This window comes from Epargyreus clarus, unplaced genomic scaffold (assembly GCF_041222505.1).
Source record: "Epargyreus clarus isolate Ecla_fem2 unplaced genomic scaffold, WU_Ecla_fem_2.2 ptg000034l, whole genome shotgun sequence".
In the NCBI taxonomy this organism is placed as follows: domain Eukaryota; kingdom Metazoa; phylum Arthropoda; class Insecta; order Lepidoptera; family Hesperiidae; genus Epargyreus; species Epargyreus clarus.
Genome location: NW_027332239.1, coordinates 2,241,007 through 2,263,599, shown reverse-complemented (window position 1 = coordinate 2,263,599; position 22,593 = coordinate 2,241,007). Strand labels below are relative to the sequence as shown.

At 37.7% G+C, this 22,593-nt stretch overlaps 1 protein-coding gene across 2 annotated transcripts; it reads right to left on the bottom strand.

The window, feature by feature from the left end:
- Window positions 1-3,099: 3,099 nt before the first annotated feature.
- Window positions 3,100-20,335, bottom strand: Myc (bHLH transcription factor Myc). Of its 2 annotated transcripts, none has more exons than XM_073091685.1 (3): window positions 20,039-20,335; window positions 17,393-18,039; window positions 3,100-5,597 (listed from the first exon to the last, which is right to left on the bottom strand). In XM_073091685.1, exons 2-3 carry the CDS (start codon window positions 17,928-17,930, stop codon window positions 5,044-5,046), a joined length of 1,092 nt encoding a protein of 363 aa, XP_072947786.1. In that variant the 5' UTR covers window positions 17,931-18,039; window positions 20,039-20,335; the 3' UTR covers window positions 3,100-5,043. The 2 variants fall into 2 exon arrangements, with proteins under 2 accessions (XP_072947786.1, XP_072947787.1); XM_073091686.1 differs by lacking the exon at window positions 20,039-20,335 and adding an exon at window positions 18,322-18,837.
- Between the last annotated feature and the right edge of the window lie 2,258 nt (window positions 20,336-22,593).

The window sequence follows — 22,593 nt, the reverse complement described above, 5'->3', positions numbered from 1 at the left end:
ACAGCATGCAGTTCAGTTCTCATCGTAGCTGACGTTTCATTGTTGGCAAAGGTTAAATGCGTGCATACTGCCACATAAAATATTTTTCTTTTCATACGTTTGATTAAATCACAACTTAAATAGTTTATTTTGCATTAAAGAAGGCACTTAAAATACTATACAGGCACTTCAATAATTGTTTTGAGGACTAAATATTGCAATTTAATATTAGCTCAATAAGTACCTATATTACATTGTGGCGAAATACAATTTATTCACTCGTTATTTTCGACTACCTACTTAAAGTGTTTATTAAACTTTAAAGTCTCACAGTAGTTTAGCAGTTAATCCTGTTAGATTTTTGTATGTAGCCTAATAGGAATCTTTGGATATGTGCCAAAACCAATTTATTTATTGCTTGCTATCAATGTTTGTAACATTGTATATTAATATTATGGTTTGCTATAGATTGCTTTAAATAAGTGTTGTTCGTTCTCATGAATATGTACTTGTGTATTTCTAGGAAGATTTTGTGGGCACGATTTAGTGTGCTATTATTATTTTTGTTACGAATACAACTTAACTTTTGATATTATTTACGGAAGGACGTATATTTATGTAGGTATTATCGCCTCTTTCAAAAGTTTTGCCGGTAATGTTTCTCACTGTCGTCTTTAGGTCACTGGTTCTGTCCCTGTAGTTCCGGGACTAGAATAGGGCTACGGTATACCCTGCCTGTCGTAAGAGGCGACTAAAAGGGGGCTTTCGGGGTTGCGGGCAGTAAGAGTGGGAGCTCGAATCGTCCGTATGCTACCCCGGGAAGGACGGCGGTATGTGTGGTCGCATACCGTCGTAATCACCAGATGTTGTGGGTGGAGCGAACGCTTCCCTAGGGCAGACCCCGATTCGGGCATCGCGCTTGGAGGACTCCGGTTGTGGTCCGTTGGAGGTCCCGGAGTTCTCCAACAAGCGCCGAGGACGGCCACCGGGGGGGTTTTAGTGCGGTAAAAATCCCACATAACCCGACGTCGCTCCCACGTCGTCGGGTACCTTTTGAAGATTTCCCCCTCGAAAAGAAAAAAAAAAAAGGTCACTGCTTCATTATCATCGCCAATTCCCACAGAATATTATGTTAATCCTCATTTCTTAGTCAGTATAGTCTTTACTCAATTTGGTTTTTGTTATTATTTGTATTCATTTTTGTATAGGTGTCTCTTCAACAATGCTATTATTATATGTTACTAACTAATCAACTGCAATTTAACTATCATTTCAATTTTTCAACTTTATTAAAAACTCGCAATTTTCGTATCAAATCTTGGAAATGATCGCACCCATTTTGACGGAACTTTTACGCAGTCAAATAACAGTTTGTCTAAGTAGGTACAATTTTAATGTTACCTCATTGATAGTTAATTAAACAGATTTGTTTTTTTATTTCATATTGGGTAATATTTCAAATAAAAGAAAAACATTTAGGTACAAGTACTAAGCATCACTTGCTTTTGTACCTAACTCATAGATTAGTAAAGATATTTCGCCGCCTTGAAATTGAATGACGCCACAAACGGCTTATTTTAGTAAGTTCTTTTTTTGAATTCTTGACAAATAAAAACATTTTTAGAGAAAATTTACGAATAAATAACTAATACTGCGTAATTTACGTAATAAATAAATTATTATTTCAAATATTTTAGGGACATTTTAGCACGGAGACGTGGCAAAACTTTTTTACGCAACTATTTCAATTCTCAAAACTGGGTACATTTTCTTGTTAGGAGTGAGTAATCTTTACTTATCTATGACCTAACTATAAAGAATGTCCTCAATTGTTTTCTGGATAGGTTTGAGGCAGGGACCTTTTTCTCCATAAATAATTTATTTTATGGTTTACATTCTACATGTCGTCAAAGTTGGTTGGATTGTTCCCAAAGTGAATCTTAAGGAACTTTACATAATGTTGTGAGTATACTTGTGTTTTTTTTTAATATGGTCAATAGTCAACTTTTTAAATGTTTATTTTTTTCAAGTGAAGTAACAAGCTATAAAATTTAAATATTATAAGCAAGATTAATTTTAAATTAATTTATATCTTTGAAGTCTGTTTTTATGCGAGAAAAAGTACGTTTTTAAATATTTCTTTAACTTATTACTATTAAATTAATAGTGTATTTGTAGTTGTACGTGTAGTATGTATGTGTTATTATTTATTCAGTATGTATTCTGACTACATAGATCGTAAAAAAGGTAGTAGGATCACAAATAAAAAATCAGGTTTTTTTTCGAGTCGAACAAAACAGAGCCTTCGAAACAACCCCATCAGTACCACACAGGTACATAAAATCACAGTATCTCCACGTAAATTTAGCAAAATTCCCGATTACACCAAAAAAGTATAAAAATCACAATCAAATAATAGCCAACGTTTCTAAGCTCTGCCTTGGCCCGACCTAATTTATTATTTCCATATTTAATGATTATCTTAATGATTATAATAATAAAGGAACAAAACCCAAAAACTTTTCTTTTCATACTAGTAGTATCCAAGAAACAGAGGTGGTAAGTACAAATCCTTCGTTATAACAACGCCGTTTCAAAGACTGCAGAGTGCAACATTAATATTAGGCGGAATCTATTTTGCACCCTGCATTCTCTGTAACGCCGCGACGCGACCGCCGCCGGCCCGTGGGCCACGAACCCCCATCACTCTCCAATCGATCAATAAAAAAAATTACACCCCTCGATTGGCCATCCCGCCGGCGACGCTCAGATATTCCTTACATACGGATACTATACAAAGAAAAGTAATAAAAATTATACTATAACATGACTTAATCATCCCAAGCTTATTTATATATACAAGTTGCTAAGTAAAATTTTCATCTATTAATTTTTCCATTTGGCAGTGGTGGAAATGTGCCTTGTCACAAAATGTGCAGTGTTCGCTTTCCATTATCTCGATGTGTCTACCAATTATAAAGCTGTCTTACGATCAATGATACTTCAGATAACTTAACCATTATTATCTTTAATTATGTCAAGATTAACAAAAAAAAAATTAAATGCAGGTACAACATTCGAGAATTCGTAACTCTCCAGTTAAGAAAATTAAACAATTACTAGAAAAAAAAACTCGTTATAAAAAGACATGTATACGTCTATGCTCTATTCCCTATTATGTACAAGTTACGTCTAATGGAAGATAAACTGCAAATCTTTAACACGATAACTATAAACTTCGTCGTGTAAAACTACTTATAAGAACAACGCTATATTCCTACATAATATTTCTCACAAAAAAATATTTTTTGCAACTAATTCGAGTATAAACCTAATATTATCTATATGTATGTATATGTACATAGCAAGGCACATTCCGCACACAATTAAAGCCTTCGTACTAATCTGCTGACCATGTGTTTGATAAAACATCAACCTGACCAAAATCTGAGTAGGAAAGTCGAATGCAATATATAATACACTGCGCGCACTGACGCCCCTTCGTCCAGACTTTGATTTATCGTAACTAACGCGAGTAATCTAGCTTACTGTAATAAAATATCATATAATTATAAAGAAAATGCAAATTTTCTATTAGTAGGTACTATGAGGAACTATTTTGTGGTTATTTTTTGTCAGAGTCCATTTCGGAAACTGTAACCGTAGGTTTTGATGTTGTTATCAAAATACACAGTCTGTTACATGACGGACTCTCGCCACTGAGATTATTATTTTCACTGTATTAACGTCAACTGCACTATTTTATAACACATAGTATTATTGCGTCCATTTTATTACAAACGACATACGAATAACATAAATATTCCGAATACACCTAGTGAAGTGATTACGATATACATATTATACATACTAATTTAAGTGCTATGTATATGTCAATTGCGCTCGTAAAAATCACTTTCATTTTTTCCCTTGCATTAACGAATTTCAAACCAACGGACAGTAAAGAGATTTTACTTGCACGATGTTTTTGATACTAAATATAATTTGTTTTATTAGTCAATGTGTTTAGAACTGCATTTCAAATAAGTGCAAATTACATACATGGTACAAGCTATTCGATCAGTTTAAGTGGTCCAATATGTTCAACAATTCCCAATACGTTTGTTAAAATAGTGATTCGGAGTTAATTGCGTGACTATATATTAAAAAAAACATTAAGTGTTAAAATTTACAAAATAACAAAAACACTATAAAACCGTAAGCGAACTAACCTTAGTGTAGACTTAATAATATCAATTTAAAACAATATTGATATCACCGCCCCCCTCCCGCTAGTACTGGCGTCGAGGGGGGATGAAGTAGAAAATCCTACGAACCGGGCCGAAAACATATATAGTGGCCAAGCCCCCCAGAACTTTCCGTAAAGCAAACAACAGCCATCTTCCAGCATCAGACAACTAATAAATTCAAGACTATCGTCGCTCTACTACTCTTATTTACAGCATCGACAAACCCATGCCAGTCGTACCAACAATCCACAATTTATTACAGAAGTGTCCAGTAAAAATCCTTATCATCGCCGTTTCGAAACAATACCAAAACGTTTCATATCTTTCGATTTATCAATCGCGGAGTAGGTAAGTTTGTATGCAATATGAACTGTATTAGTTTCAATAATTCAAAAAATTTTTTAGAGGTAAAACCAGTCTACGAGTTTACGAAGCAGTCTGTATCTATAAAGGTATTTACTGAAGACCAAGAATTATCAACAGTTTTATGGCTCACTTTGGCACTGGCAAAATCGTTTGAGCAAAACATACCCGCGGTTGCTTCACAACGGTTACTACGTTCCCACAGAAGCAGAGTAAGCCGTAAAAGCTGTCATTTAATTCGACATTTCTCTCCACATTTTAGGACTTCCTCAAAAGCATAGGATGCAATGATAGGAACGGAGACTTCGGTCCCCGTGTTATAATCGTAACAAAAGACGGGTCGAACGCATCGTTACGTTCGAGACTTACATTCAAGTTACCAGTCCATAAGTGTCACGAGAGGACTGGTTCTCATGGAACAAAACGACTACCAGACGAGCGGTCGGGGAGCTCAATACGGTCGATAGCGCGCCGAGAGCAGAGTGCGAAGCTTTTTCAACTTAGTCACAAGTTTGTTCTGCTGTTTCTTCAGGTATTCTCTCTCAATTTCCTCCTCTCTAAGCTTCCGGCACAGAGCGGCGGCCTCGCGAAGTATGACTACTTTCGGCGCACGCTCCTTATCTTTAGTCGCCGGTATTTGCTTCTTTAGTTCATCGAAAAGGTTTTTGAGGCCGATCCGCCGCAAGCGTTCCATATCATTGTGTATTGAGCGTCGCTCGATTTCTGGGGATTCGGCTTCGGAGTCAGTGTCGGTGTTGGAGCGTCCTCGCCGCCCCGGACCCCGTGTCCGCCGACGGGGGACCGAGGCTGACGATATGCCCGAAGGTGGTATGAGCCGCTTCCTGGCGGCCGGCCGAGGCGTGATTGCCGATTCCACAGTACGCTGTATATGATGCCGTTCCTGCACTGAAGGCGTTCGTGGGAGGGAGTCAACGCGAACTTGTGACGTAGAAGCTAGCGTCGGTTGCTGCGTTGTGCCGAGAGATACCACGTCGATTTCCTCCTCTGTAACAACGGAGAAAACATTTAGACTAATGAAGGGAGCATAAATAACTCAGTACCTGCGAGATAAAACATTTAAATAGTTTCCATTCTCCATAAATACATTTCTCGTCGCATGCCTATGCAAAATAGTGTATAAATATCTAAGTAATATGGAACAATTTTACTGTAAATTTATCGGTTTGCAAATAAAGCCCGCATTTACCGTTTCATTCCTCGCATACTTTCATTCATAGAGCGTTCATTACGTTCGCATCACCATAAAAGGCGGGCGATTGTCATAGCATCGTACATACGTATAAGTACGGGACTAGGTGTAGCCGAGCCGGGATGCGACTGCAGTAGTCAGGTGGGAGGGGGTGGGTCGCGGAGGGGGGAGGGCGTCGACCCCGTCGTACTACCGCAGCGTCTGTCGACATCGATCCAGACGCCTGACGTCACGGCTATTCGCGCCAAAACGAGAGCGCGTGCGCGGCTTCTGCCGCAGCGTCCGCACTCAATGGATGCCGGGTTATCAACCGGTGGACACGCTTTCCGACAACGATGCACTACGCACTCGGTTTACCTTGAATTACCTGCGACACGATCATTCGGCCGCCGACGATTCGACTCACGTTAAAAAATAAACTTAATTTAGCGTCGCTACCCGGCCCGTCCGACCGGTACCATTGCTACGAAACCAGAATCACCAAGGTTCACGGGTTACTGACTATGTAAAAAGACAAATCGACGCCATTAAAAAAACCTTCGAATGGGCTCTCAAATTTTTTATAATCGAAAATGTGAGAGACGTACGGAGTTGGTGGCGTCAAACGTGACTGCCTCAACACGGGCGTCTCTCTAATATAATCTACCTGCTTTTTCTAGAACCAAGGCCACATGGCACAGGGCTCCCAAATGAGCAGGATACTGAATGCCTAAAGGTAAACTATCTAGGACATCTAGGTTATCTCGATCTAAACCAATTTCACGTAATTCGAATCGAACGGAAACGCGACCTAAATTCCGGCCGAGTTTGCAATGATTGCGATTTAGCGGAAAGATTTCCGAAGGCGGCGTAACAGCTACGTGGTATTTCTATGAATGAGAGGTGAGTACCGAGTGGGCGTCGGGTTCCCGATCGCGTCTTACGGATGTGCAGTAGTTGTTGGCCCGTATCACGTTTATTCCGCGGCGCATGTTTCGCGGAAATCACCGCATGCGACCGCACTATCTGGTTACACTCAACAAATAATTATGTCAGCGGCATATTGTGATTAAAGGCGACCGGCTCGCCTTAGCGCATGCGCCATTAGAACACTTACCCACTGGTCGAGGCGAGAATTTCCGATTACATCCTAGGCACTGGAAATAGAAACTAGTTACGTGGGCAGCTGGTCGATTGCGAAACTGTGCGTTTCAGGGACGTCCGAGTAATCTGCAACTACTCTGTTTCGCAGAAAAAATTCGTATCGCATAATCGCTTCGTGCGACGATAAATTTACACACCGACGCAATCTTTTTATTTGATTTCCGCATAGTTTCGCGGCCGCTTATCGTGGCACTGCGTTGATCTAATTTCGTTCTGCGTATCGGCGCCTGTCGTCAAACACAGCTCACATGACGTCTAAATGTAGGCGTGGTGAATTCATTGTATAGGGGGTCGATTTTCACTCGACAATTTTCTCTTTCCCTGGCGCCGACGCGATTAACGGTCGCTCGAGAGTATTTGTTTCAAGTCTGCGTGTAAGCGATACGCCCGGTATTGTCGCGGTGCGCCGCCGGTCTCCGGTCTAGTGCATATCTATTATATCGACATCACTCGAGACACGATTCTCAGATCCGCCGCCATTCCAATTTTAAGCGTTACCAGAGATAATCCGCTTTTTATTGTCCGCCCGAGCGACCGGTATACGAACGCAAAAACTAGCTAGCTCTCTCCGGAGCGAGCGTCTTGCAGTCTTTGTGAAGCCTCGAGGAGGTAAGTTTAAAAATAAAGTTACGTTCCGTGTCCAACCGATGGAACGTCGGGTTCAGAACTCACCTTTAATGAACAATGCGGAACGAAAAGTAAATAGCGGCGTGATGTATATTGATAAACACAATCAGCTGAACGTGCATCGCCAGCGCGAGACATGATTTTAGTCACAATTTCTAGGTACCGTCTACGTCTCACCGTGAGAAACGCAATGATTCATAGATTCGCGAAGTTAATTGGTTGGGTTTTTAAGCTAGACATCGCAGATGCGCCGTAAACAGTTTCGTGTTTTGATACATTGGATAAGTTTTAACTCGCCCAATTACGCAAGAGAACGTAATGTTATGTTTGCAAACGTTAACCTAATGGGCGCGGCGGAAACTTTGTAACTCATAGAGCAAGTTGCAGAAAAACCCTTAAGCGGTTGCGAAACGGTCATATGAGCGGCTTTTGCAATAAGCTGGCTTTCCAATCATCGTATCATATTGATATTCTATAAGGTTTTGCGGTCCGTTGAAATCGGAACGTTACCATACTAACTGTGTTGTCTGTTTCAATTAACGATTGAGTTTAATTGCGTCAGTATAAAATTTGTCTATCACGCTATGGGGGAAAGTTGGCGCTCTTCACGGATTGTTTAATTAAGAGCAGATCTCTAAAATTCATTTCGGCAGACTTTTAATGGGTAAAACCCTTACAGTATAAGAGGCCATTAAATGCTCGACTGAAGTAAGGCTGAAGTAAGGCTGCAGTGCAAACAAGGGAAGTTGAAGGAGTAGTTGGGAGTTTCTTTCGACAGTAATTAAATTAAGGTAATTGTCTTTTGAGCGGTCTTAGACGGTAATTTGGAGTTTTATTTGGATTTATGATGTATTAGTAAGTTATTGTCACGGGTTTTTAGTAATCCTATTATAGTAAACTTTGTAATCTTAGAAAGGTAAACGTATTATAAAGGTATTATTTTGGAAACTACTACTTACTAGTATATATATAAGTAGTATATAACTTACTAGTACCTAGCTTTTATAAGTTCAACGAATTTGCCTTTGGAGTCTGCAAATTTCTGTAGTACGTCATACCTTAGGTCAGATACAGATACTTTCGTGCCAAAGTTGGAACGGCGCTCTGCCTTTAAACCTCGCCAAGTACACACCTACAGCTTTGGTGCTTCTGGTATTGGAAGATTTGTAAGATGGGATAGAGGCGTTAAGATGTCAATGTAGGGGTTTGAGTGGGTTGCATGGCTGTCAGGTGTGACCTGAGGGGCCGAGCACGCTCCGCCGGGCACGCTCCGAGGCCAAGTTCACTGGCATTTGAGCGCGATAATTAAAAATTATCGTGACGTGCACGCCGCTCACGCCATCTTATACATGGTGTTTCTTACGTGGCGTTTCCAATTTAATTATTTTTCTCGTTAGGAAATTATCGTAACATTTTGCTACGGGTACCTATGCCGACGTGTATACTTCCGTAATAATTTAATCCGGGATTAACCTAGACTCACGTAAGTACCATACCAAGAGTTTATTACAAATTCATTGGGACAATAATTGGACATTACATATATTAACAAAATACATTAGTCAGGCGATGGAAATTATGAAATGTTTAGTATTTTTTAACAACCTGTATTTGTATACTTTGTATTACCGTAGCAACATGTATGAAATTATTCATCGTATTTCCGGAACAACCTGTATACATATCTCAGAATGACGGTACGTCCAATAATTAGTTTGGGTACTAGCAGATACGAGTTGCTTATAATTTTTATCGTAAACTTTCTTATTATCCCACGGAACTATAAACGGAACCAGCTTAACGTTCATTAATTAAACTCGACTCCAAATAACGTATAATGAGAATGATAGATGAAAACATGACTTACTTGGTCCAGTTTTTGGGGTTACGTAAAGGGTATATTACTAAGCCTACGCCGTCCGTCTGTATGTATATCTGTTCTATAGACTGTATCTAAAATCAGCCAACTGCGAACTCAGTGCGTGAGTATGACTCGGACTTGGCCGGTTTTATTATCGTTCCCGCCTGGCTTTAAGAATTTCCGGGAGAAGTTTTTCGATTTTTACGCAAGAACCCAAGATGGAGTATATTGTAAAGTAAAATTAAAATTATTTTTAGTTATTTTGAAAATCAGAGCAAATAGATTGACAGGCAAAAAACGTTTACATGTCGCAAAACTTAACATTACTTTAGAATATCGTAATTTAAAACTACAAACGGTTAATTTTAGTTTTATTGTATAGACTATAAGTGTAGGTATATATAAACGCAGATTTATATCCCGTCGCCTGTACTAACATAGTTACGCGCGAATAATTTCATCGCAGCCTACACGCTGTTATTTCTGGCTTATTACGCAACCGAGAAAAGTCGGTCATCTGGCCGGTGGTAGCCACTCGAGGTTGGGTGCTCGCTAAAACTGGCGGTGGTAATTTATGACGACATGGATCGATTGGCGGCCTTGGCGGGGTTCGCGGAAGTTCATGGGCGAATCATTCCGCCTTTGCCCAATTGGGTATTAATAAATTGAGGCGCCTCGCGTGTATATTTAATTGATAGACTGATAAGCTGTCTATCCAAAATCGGGTATCATGAACGCTACTGTGCTCCAGGTCTTCCCGAAACGTGTCTAGCAATGACGCATAAAAAGAGATTTAAGCTTTTATTTTTTTCTTTGTATTTTTATTATGAACCAAGTTCTAGAAATTATTTCGTTATCTTTTAGAATTACCGAATTTATTGACACCGCAATTCTAAATATTTCTCGATATTTCTGCAAGTCCGTACCATTGTTCTAAGCGAATACTAATAAGGTGATACCAGCTATAAAATGACGAAATAGTATAATGAAGGCGTAAGCGGTTGCCAATTAAAATACAAATAACTATGTGTCAGATATCGTAAATGTCAATGAGACGAATAAGATCTTAACCTATACGTTTCCGGTAAAAACTAGTATTAATTATATCGGTTATATTATATCAATAGGTACCACACCCATCAAGTGGAATAACCAGACATATCATTTTATATAACAGACTTGCGGATTTAAATTTGTACCTATGCATAAATAAAATTCCTCATTCTGCAATTTTTAAAACATTTATATGTTGTTACTTATTTAACCGATACCGAAAACATTTGGGTACTTATATTTTTTTCTATTTAACGTGCTAATTTTGGACATGGCTGATCAATTTAGATGGAATATCAACGCTTTGGACCTTTTGAAAAAGTTAATTCTATTTAAGCACCTACTTAAAACAAGGCACACAATGAAATGTATTGAATTCCTACCATAATGAGTATTACCGTGGCCGAGTAGACACGTGCCTGAAGTATCCGAGAGTTCGCGCCGGACACGAGAGGCGACACGTGAGATTATGGCATGTACAAAACGCAATACTCTGTTGATCCGTACTGCGTGCCAGAACTGTTTCAATACATTTAACGAACAATATAAATTACGGATAAGAGTACTAGGGTTGCCAACTTTAAACTATATATTTTAAATTAAATATTTTAATTTTTAATGAAATTGGAAATTGTGATTTTATTTGGAAAATAAATCAAAGTGATCCCGATTCGGCGCGGGGAGGGAAAATTCATTTTGCTAGCAACTTGTTTGATATTCGTGATTCTTTTAACAAACACCATCGTTATTCTTATACTCGTAAGATAGAGCAATCAAACTACTTCTACTACCATCGAAATATTTCCCAAAACTGGCAACCCTAAATCACCAAGGACACCAGACCACATAATCGCGTTATAAAGGAAATTCAATCTATGAATATTAATGTTATTATTCCCAAACCGATCGGTGAGATCAAGGTGACTATGAAAATTATCTCGTTGCCGAGCGAGATATCACTGCTAAGACTTTTTCGTGATAAGACAATACAAATTTATGTTAGTGTGACACGTCGTTATCGGCATTGATAGTTGATTCACGAAGGCCAGCGGGAGGCCAAAAAGGTTTTTTACAAGTGCCGTTTGTTTTTATTTTAACGTATTCGTATTATGTAAACGAGATTGCTTACTGACCTATTTCAACCCGCGAATATATGATAGCGGGTACTTTATTGCTATTGAATTGAGGTTGAATTGTATTGCGCAATGTTTGAAGGGCTTAAGTACAGAACACCTTTAGGTGGTAGAACAGAGATGATGTCTGATAGTCTGTGAATGGGGTTTTTAAAAGGTGTTGAGACCGCATTATATTTTCTTACTTGAACCCGTCTTAAGACCTCTTACGCAACATAAAATTATTTATACATATGCAGTCTTTTCTAATTATTATGTAATCTCGACTAATCAGAACCTGGGACATTTCAGAGGCATATATTCTTACCACAATACCATTAGCGCAATTCAACCTCAAATAAGGAGTGCTAAAAATTTCGTGCAATAACCAAGCAACCGTATCACTCTATGCTCGTTATAGCTAATCTGAACCCATATATTAAATCTAGACCGTTGTAATATGTGACAGGTATGTGCACCGATCAACTAACCAAATAGACTCCTACTTTAAAAAACTAATATGTTTATATTAAGGCGCATAACTAGGTACAAGCCGCTTGCCGCTGATGTAACTTCTTATCATTCAATTCATTTGACTGATTAAATATAAGTGTATAATATATGGAGTCTATTGTAAACTTCGTCTATGGGCTTGTTAGTGCAACCTAACCTAGGTTTTAAACTAGTACACGGCAATATTTAGGTCGTAACTTGAAGTACCGAATGGAACCGCGCAAATTGCTTTAACTACGCGCCAGAGGCCACTTACAACGCTTACTACCTCGACGACATACTAACGTACTAAGTTATTACTTACTAACTTAATCGAAACCTTTGAATGGAATGCGATTTGATTGTAAACATTAGGAAATTAAAGTTTATTTACATTTGATTAGTTTTTTGTTTTGAACAATTATTTATCGGATAGTACCGGGTTCGATGCTCGGCGAGACATTTTAATTTCGAAGTTTGTTCTGCGGTTAGGTATATTTGTATTTGATCGTACGTTCTTACCACTTACATCTTAAATATTTTGAGTTTTCAATAAAAAAATATACCTACGTACAATAATTAAGACGCTCCTATTAAGCGTTTACGAATAAGGAAAAACGTTTAAATATAAAACCAAGAAAGCAGTGATTCTCAAATTAATTCTGTTGCTACGGCGCTAGCGTATGACACGATGACAGACTAAATATTTGTGTAAGCGAATTTGTTCTGCTTAGCAACGTGACTTAAGAGCCGTTTGCGTGAAATAATAAATGAGGGATTGCGTTATACAAATGGAAATAATCAAAAACTTAGAGCAGATGTATATACCTAACTTAAAGGTTGGCTTGACCGGGGATCGAACGCAGAACCACCCATAGTTGTGAACATAAAGACTAAACACCCAAATGTAGGATACTTAAATTCATATTTTACAATTTTTGTTCAAAATAACTTTTAATACGGGTTTTCGTAAATATTAAGAAATTTATATTTACTAATAAATTATTATATAATTGCCTCAGAATTTATAACAACAATGTTGAAATACTTATAAGAAATTATAACGACAATGGAAATTTAAAATCTTGTAAGATTCTAACCGAACGTTAGCAGTTTAAGTTCGAAATGTACAATAGCGAGCCAATGTTTGGGGCAAACCGGATCCATTGCCCTGAATTGCCCTTAAAGGAGCTCCATTCAACCCAGCTGTCCCCTAACGGGAATTTAAATGTCATAAATCACGATCGCGGCCAATCTGTCGAGATAAGCAGGTCAAAAACACCTAGCTATTTAAAGCAATCTGTGTCCAAACATTTAACTATGGCTGCATAGTAAATCTTTTTGATTAGGTACTCTATAATACTTAATAATGGTAATACTTGTAGCGTAGTGGTTTTCATCTCACTTTAGGAGTCAGGAGTTATTATACAAAACACTTATTTTTTTCGAAATTTTGATCATGTTGTGGACTAAAGCCTAATTGTATTTAACTCAAAGAGGAGTCCTAGTTAGAATGATTGATGTTTAATACATATTACTTCCCTATTCACGTCGAAATAGCAGTGTCGAGCTACTAGTTGGAAGGGTAAACGAAAGACATGAGGCATTTCAACTTAGTCCTAAGGGGTAGACGCCTGTGGCCAACCGCAGGACTTCAATTGTATTTGCGGTTGATTACATGTCTATATATGATTAATGCTCGTTGCTACTATAATTAAAAAAATCATCATTGCTAAATCATACAGTTATAAAATAAATAAAAAAAGTTACGTCATTTCGAAATTAGAAAGCGTTACTTTTTAAACGGGATCATAAAAACGTTGCTCAAATAGGATGCGCAAGGAGTCCGCAGTTGATAAACGTGATTTATTATCTGTAGCTTACATTCCGCGGTAAATAACGTAAGAGCGATAGTATTGGCGCGAAATGTGACATTGAACGTACAACTGTAACAAGTGATAAGCGCATGCGTGAATGCGCTAGTGATGGGATTTGAACGACCGAAAATTTACTCTAATAAAATAAAGTTAAAAAATAAATGAATTAAAAATAATAAATATTTTTACATAAGTATAAAAAATGGTGAATGCCATAAGAAGACTACAGCTCCGTAATAATAAAATTGCTTTGTTAAGTAAGCCGTAAGTCTAACATCCATGTGCACACATAGATGCAAACACCGAGACTAAAAACATAAATCTACATTAATTTGGTCTACCTAGAAATCGAACCTGGAACACCGCATTCAACTCAAATCAGAGTCAACTACGTATTGAAGTTGACCCGATAAAATCTACAAGCTTTAATCGATGTTTCCCAAGCCGAGCTGTCTATCAAATTGTCATCCGGTTAGACGCGGGCAAACCGGTCCGGTGCGCTCACTTCAATGAGATTCCATTTCATTCCGTTGCATTCTTATACGAGTAAGAGTAACGGAATAGGCAAGGTGAGACTGGCGTTCCTTGATTTATTTATAACGAACATTACAATTACCTGCATATTTTAGTTAAACACATGCCGTATGTACATAATGCACTAAGCGTTGGAGGACAGCGTAAACAACGCCGCGATAGGGTTGCCAGATTGCATAATTTTATTGTATATATAATAAAAAATAAATAAATCAATTATACTATTTTTATAATGCCTTGTATAATTGTATACTTCTAAGAAATTTACCAAAGAAATTGGAAAAGTCGAATAAGAAACTTACGATACATTATAAGAGTGACTTTTCCATGCTATTTACTAATACCATATAGCAGCAAAGGGTATGATTTCAATAAGATAATATTTGTATCGTTAATAAGATAATATGTATTAGAAAAGCAACACTACTAGATAGTCTTAAGAAAATACCTTATTTTATGAGAAATGAGAGCTTTTCTGTGACAATAACAAATTGGACCGTGTAATTTATTTTTTCGTCTGTTAATACTCAACTGTTGTATAATTTCCAGTATTAAGTTGTATATTATCAGCAGCCCTGTACTGGACATGCGCATCGCGACCTTACCCACTATCGCCGATGTAAGTGCAAAACGATAATAACAAACATTGTAACACGTGTTGCTTCGAGCCTGTCATTAAGAGGTCGCGATTTAATTATAATATGTTAATCCGAACGTATTATATGTAATTTACGTTGACCCTTTTTGTTGGCCATCGGCTTGGCTGTTTCCGTCTTTTTTCAATTGTTCTTGAGGAAATAATTAAAACACGAAAATGTGTCACACCAACACTAATTGTTAAGTTTTTGCGTGGTCAAATATTACGCGTTGAATTTGAGAGTAAATACGTTTTATGGTAAGTACATTGTGGTCTCATTACGTTGATACTGAAGACTATGTTAGACTACTTTAGAATCACTTACCACCCTTCAAACACAGTGGCTCTTGAACCTATTCAGCAGATAGCTGATTAACAAAACAATCTCAAATTAAGTTCCGTCTGACCCAAATTGTTGGAATTAAAGATTCGTCCGATGTAACGCGATCATATTCATCACGTTAATAGCGGTCCAGACGCCGAGGATGTTCACCCTGGTGGAGGATGCGACAATGTCGGCTGACGGGACGTTAGGCCGACGCACTGCGACCCCAGCGACCCGGCCTAACCTTTGGAGGGCAGGTGGAACCCGCTCTGAATCTTAGTTCTCAGATGTGCCGCTAGATGGCGCTAGGAGTTGCAAAGTTTCATACGCGTCAAAATTAAAAACATATTATAATGTTTGTCCGAAAACACATTTATCGAATGAGCGTTATATAATATTAGGATTTACTTCCCTGTTTATTAACTGTCTTGTTAACTTTAACATAAAGGACAATATTTAATAGTTACAACGCTATTTGTGGTTTATTAATCTCTCTCATATTTTAGGTAAATACAATCCTTTATTTCAATTGTTTTTAAAATGGTTTTTTTTATAAAAAATATTTAACTTTTACGTAATGTTAAATTATATTCGCAACATTTAACAACCTATCGCATTTTATTTTTTTGTACATTTTAAATCGTACAACGTAACGAGTAACAACTACGTAAATATCCGACGCGATTGGCATATTTAGACGTATGTACGTTACTTATGACGCATATACGCAAATCAGATTTTTTCACTGATATTTTTTTTAGAAGCTTTGTCTATTCTTTTGATCTGAGATGTTAAGTGTTTTAAAAGAACAAGTAATTTCGTGAAAATTAGATGTCGCAATCTTATGTTGACTGGATAAGAAGCTTCCAAAATCCATTCAATGCTTTTTCTGTTTTTCAAGTCTGAGGTGGTGAGTTAGAACAAAATTGAAGTGCTGTCTTAACAGGTGTGGTTCGTATCGACAAGTCGCAATTAATCTTTAATTGGATGTCAATTGGATGGTGTGGTGTTTGACATTAAGGAAGGTTGGGGCGTTCAAGGTCGTGATGGGCGAAGGTTCCGGAAGGCGGGTGTCTAGACGTCGGAGGGGGAGGGGGTGGGGGTGGGTCGATACGCGCAGTTTCCCGCGCTCCACGCCACGCATGCGTACGACGCACCCCGCTCGCCCCATCTTGACGTCCTTAAACCCCAATTAGACTCACTATCCCAGTGTGCTTGTTGTGCGATTTTTTAATTCAGCCCCGATTAGGAATAACGAAGTATTGTATTAATTTTTTTTCATCCCGATTCCTATGCGAAAATCGTTTGAAAGCCTACTATAAAATAAATTAACAAGAGAAATTATTTCCTCAAAACTTTTTACGTTTATGTATTATTTTGCACAATCTTAAATTTTTTCGGACGGAACTATAGCGCAATACTTGAGTATTTTAAATTACACCAATTTTTTTACCTAAAGCATTGCGCCGAAGACCCAATAAAGGAATGCGCTTACATCAGCTATTTTAACATAAATTTTAATTAACACGGAACCTAAAAATATTCTGACGTTCATTATTATTTAATAAAATACCTAACACATACCCCGGTCTTATCTTAAATATCTTATAATTGATTTATTGCATAAGCACGCATACGCTTGTAATTACGAAAAGTACGTGACATTCCAATGCGTTCGGAAAATATGTATCTGATAGATTTGAGATGACGTTTTCGACAAGAATTAACGACGTGCTTCGGTGTGATGTTGCGTAAACCTGTTATTTGAAAGCATCCATGATAACCACTAAGTTGACGAGAGTGTATTTTCTAAGACGCAACCTAAATAATATATAATCTAATACCACTGCTGTTACATTTCGCTCACCTTCGGAAATATTTTATTATAAAATTAAACTAAAGTTATGATAATTCTTAGAAAATACTGACCTGATTCGCAAGAGTCAGAAGGTGTTTGCACGCCGAGGCAGTCGAAGTGTTGGCGAGCGAGGGTGTAGGAGTGGTCGGCTGCGACCGCCGCGGAGTCCCTCAGCAGACGCAGGGCCGTCCCGGCGACGTCGACCGCGTGACGGAACTGGGGTGGCTCGTCCCCGTCCAGCGAGGGCGGCGTCTCCGGCCGCGGCGGCGACATCTCCCGCCGCAGCAGGCTCTGCCCCGGCGTGGTGGTGATCAGATCTGACGGCACGAACGTGTTGCTCGGGTGCACGGAGTCCCCGCACGATCCGGCCCACATGCAATCGTGGTGAACTATGTTGTCCTTGTGGTCCTCCGGCGTATCCATTATCCGCCAGTCCACCTCGCTGTCCGAAATGATGTTCGACATGTCGGCCGGCGGGACCAGGTCCAACCTCTCCGCTTCGTACTGCACTTGGGCCCAGAACTCCGATGTCTGGGTCAACTCCATGGATTCCTGGTCCAACGAGTTGTCCCAAATGTTGAACTGGAATAGGTCGATTGGCGGCGACATTTTGTTTACAACTAAGACTAACTAATTTTAAAGCTAAGACGAACTCGTCGATATCACAGGGTCCTCTTATCACAAGGACGATGCGCGCGATGGGTTCCACGCACACCGTCTGCAACAAAAGAAAATTAAACTTCAAACACACGCCGAAAATTAAAACATTCCGCTTAAAACTACTTATATTATTTTATGATAAGTGTTGTAATGACTCAGTAATTTCGTAGAACTCAGATGATTAATTAAAAAACGGAATATAATTTTATCGTGTAGTCGTATTTTATTAAATAGAAAAAGAAAAAGTATTCATTCATGTTCTTAAGAATATTCACCGTGTTTATTATCGACGATGAAAGATTTGTAAAACTATAACCGCATATTATAATAATATTATCACCTTTTTATTGCTCTAAGCTGATGAAAGAAACTATCACAAACTGGTGTTCGATTTAATTCGATTCGATTTAAAAAAAAAACAGCACAACAGTTTTAGCGTAAATTAAATGAGCTTTGTTTAAGGGTAGTGACCCCTTGTATTTACAAACAAATCCCGATCGAGCACTGCCAATTGACACTTAGCAGGAAGTGAACAGTACGAAGCCCGAAACTAGACTGAAGTCTGGATGCCAAAACGAACTGTTTTAAAGGGTACATTGGCCTTGGAGTCTATCCCGGTTCATCCAACAATAAGTGTACACCCCCGCCATTTTTTTTTTAATTTTCTACCTGGCCAGTAACCCATCCTTTTCCGCGAATATTTAGTCTGTACCAGGTAGTCGGAGCTGTTTTTGTTTACAAGCGCAAATGGCGCGAATGTATGTTTACCAATAAAGCGATGCTACGCGCTATTTTCCCGCTATTTTATATTTTCCTTACAATAACACGTTTGTGTTTATTTATAACAAATAGCTATTATTTGTAATACATGACGAATGTAAATCATAATACCGCAACAAATTTAATGATTTATACCTACACAATAGAATATTGCGCGTGTAAAAGTAGTTACTATATGTATGCAAGAACTACTTGAGTTAATATTACTTAATAAATAAATTTAATTTACCTTGCTCAATATAATTATTTCTTGGTATAATTTAACTTTGATGGCGAAATTTAAGCAAACATTTAGAAGTTTACGAAATACAATATGTTGTGTTAAAATGATACAAAATATTTTAATGAATTTAAATTAAAAGGTACATTCATTACGCCATTAATAATTGAATACATTAATTGAAATTACAAAAATATATTTTTTTCGAAAATTTGTGGTCATAAAATTATTTTTGTTGTTCGTTTTTTTAGGGAATGTGGTAAATAACCTATAATTGAATAACATTAAAATTTCTATGAAATATATTTTGAATATAATTAAGATCAGACGTTTATTTTAAAAATAGACTAACGTTCACATTATTTTAGTAAATGAGACTTTAATATTAACCATCATAACGGAATAATTTCATAGAATTAAAATCACAAATTAATCACAAATTAAAAATCAATATTTGAGCGCAAAATTTAAAATAATGTATCTGATCTAAAATAACATACATACGTGTAGAAATATTGACACTGAGTGTAAAATGAAGCGACTCATTATTTATCTGCAAATTAGTATTTACTACCACATACCTTGCTACGTTTATAATATCAGATGCACTTACAAGTTTCACAACTAAAATTTTCAGTTGTGCAACACGCAAAAACATTTAACAATATTGGTAAACAATTGCGACCTACAGCCCTAATTAATCGACTTTGAGTTAAATACTTAGCAACATTCATTTACTATTTACCGCTAAAATTTGGAACCACAGAAAATGTTAACAACACTGGTAGTGGCATTGCTGTCTATTGAGATCGAGTAATGGACGCAATGGTAAAGATCTTCTTCAATAAAGTGAGGAATTTGGGTGCCGGCATTTCGCAGAACCGTCGCCCAAGCCGCGACTCGTACCGGCAACGCCCTGCCTGCCGGTCTCCGCTAAAGAATATCTCTATACTTATCTACCCGCACTTATTGAAGTCGAGCGGAGCCGGCTACGCTCTATTACTTAATACTACATCTACACTTGACACTTTTATAAATAACAATAATAATCACTCACCAAAAAGTTTGTGCAAAACGCAATCCGGCCGCAGCCGGCGAATTACACAATTTTACACAAGATTCTTCAGAATCTTCGACAAAGTTTTTTCCGTACACACTGCGTAACACTCACTGAAAATATGCGGTCGGTTAAACGGTGTAAATTAAATACGGTACTTCTTCCGAGACCTCCGATTGAGTTTGTCAAACACTGAAACATTATTCGGGTGCCGGCCGGTTCTAAGGAGAGCCGCGCGTGCTTTTCGTGTGGCGCCGTGAACACGACTAACGAACGCGGCGCGAAGCGGCGAGTAGCGGTCGCCGGTCGCGGCGCTCCGGGCGCTGACGCGGCGCTCGCCCCGCGTCCCTCGCCCGGCTAATTCTATGCCATTCACGAAATACTCTGAAAATACGCCTCGTCCTGCCGATAACTTCGCGTCCACATACTCTTATGACATTCTCTTACACGAAATGTGGTCACTCACAAGTAGAAATGGAGCAGATTCGATAGAAATTGACAGAATCGTCCGGCGTCTCGCGCGGAGGGGTACTCGAGGAAGGAAATCAGCGCAGCGGCATTGGAACACAGACGTACGTTTTATGTATGTGTGAGTTTCGTGGTACGTACGTACAGGCGCGGTTTCTGAGTTTCTGTGGGAGGAAAATCGAGCTAGCTAGCTAGGTTAGCTTCACTCGGCCGACGGCCTTCTCAGAGGGAGAGTGTATGTCGCTTTGTTTTTTCACAGCTGCCGATATCGAAGCTAGTCGGTCGACATTCCTAAGGCGGCGGCTTATGGCGCGAAGCAGAAATACCTGAGCGATTCTGATGAATTACCGCGCATTATTTATTGCGGAGCGTCTGCACTGCAAACAATTAGCTCTAAAGTACGTTAGTACCTGCGCACCGAAGGGCCTAATAAAGTTATGGATACGGATTATGCTTCCCACGAAGGTTTTAAGCAAAACCGGAACATTTAACGCACAAGCAAAACCTACCTATTTACCAGTTTGAATTATTGACCTACTACCACGCTACAAATAAATAAAAAGCTAACAAATAGATCATTTTGAAGTAAAGATAAGTATATAGGTTTAACGAGAAAGTAACATGCAGTAACTGATAAAATAAATGTATTCCGATAACTTAAAGTAAACTTACATAAAGGTACATCACTATCCATTTACGTTAACCATTTGTAATGAACAACCTGACCTTTTTAATCTGTGTTCATTAAAATCATAATCCAATTAAGGGCATAAAAAGGCTTCGTAAAATTTTAAAATTTATACAAAAAGTCCGGAAGGCACTTCACTGAGCTTAAAGCGCCCTTCATCGTTTATACTAATTAATGTTTTGTAACCAGTGCGATCATCGAAGTGTAACTATTTATAACATCTATTAACGTAACCAGCATTGTATAATATTATGTAATCATAGTAATATTTTATAGAAGCACCTCTTTAATAGTTATATCAAAAGTTTAATATATTAATGGTGTTATTATATCCATTAGTGATTGTAGCATCGAGTCGAGGAGTACAACTAATGACTGACAATAATTAAACTATGGTTTTTGCAAACTTTTATCAGAATTTCAAAATGGAAGCTAAACTGACATTATGCTGACATTAGTAATGAAGTTCGAATATATGTGTATAAGTTATATAGTCACTGCCACAAAATAAACCGGCGATCATTTTGAATTTGTATATTAAATAGGAATCCTACATAATGAATACAAATAGGATACCTTCGCAAAACCTAGATAAGTACAAAGTGTTATGATTATGTATATATTTAGTAAACATTATAAAACAAATGTTTCAACATGGCTGAAACTGCGCAAAATACCAAGTAAATAAGGCAATATACTAATAAAGCATAATGTTGTATATTAGTTGTTTCAACTACGTATTATTATTAATTTTTATTTGACTTTATTTAATTATTTACTGCTTATAAATTTTAATTACTTATATATTTTTAACAACACTTTCTTTCTTTCTTTCTTTCTAAAAAAAAAACTTATTCCTGTAATAGTAGTGATGTAACATTTTGAAGTTACTCGGATGTAAAGTACATTGTTATCTGTAACACCTTATAATCCGTATAGAAATGTTCTTGCGTCATAAATTACGTATTTTACGATATAAAAATGCGCTGATAATAATATCGTTGTAACTAAGTTTTAAAATACATTAATTAAAATTATGAATCACGTTGGCAATAAAGAATATCAAAAATTTAAACGTACAAAAAAAAACAATTTTATTATTTAGTTGAATTAAAGCGAGGCAACATTAAAATAAATTCGTATTTATTACATACTCGTTTCAATAAAAAGTAAAAACCCACAGATACTGATATACATAAACAAATCGCTATTATTCGTTTTTTAAATTTGCAGTCTATGAATTCGGCCGGTCCCTCGGCGGTAAAGGTCGTCGAACCCGCATTCCGCGCATTGCATTCCTGCAGAAATAAAAATCTGAGTCGACGCAAATCTTTAGTTTCGAATAAAACTTATTCTTTCTCTTTACCGAATCTGCAGTTTTGTAATTGGAATGTTTATA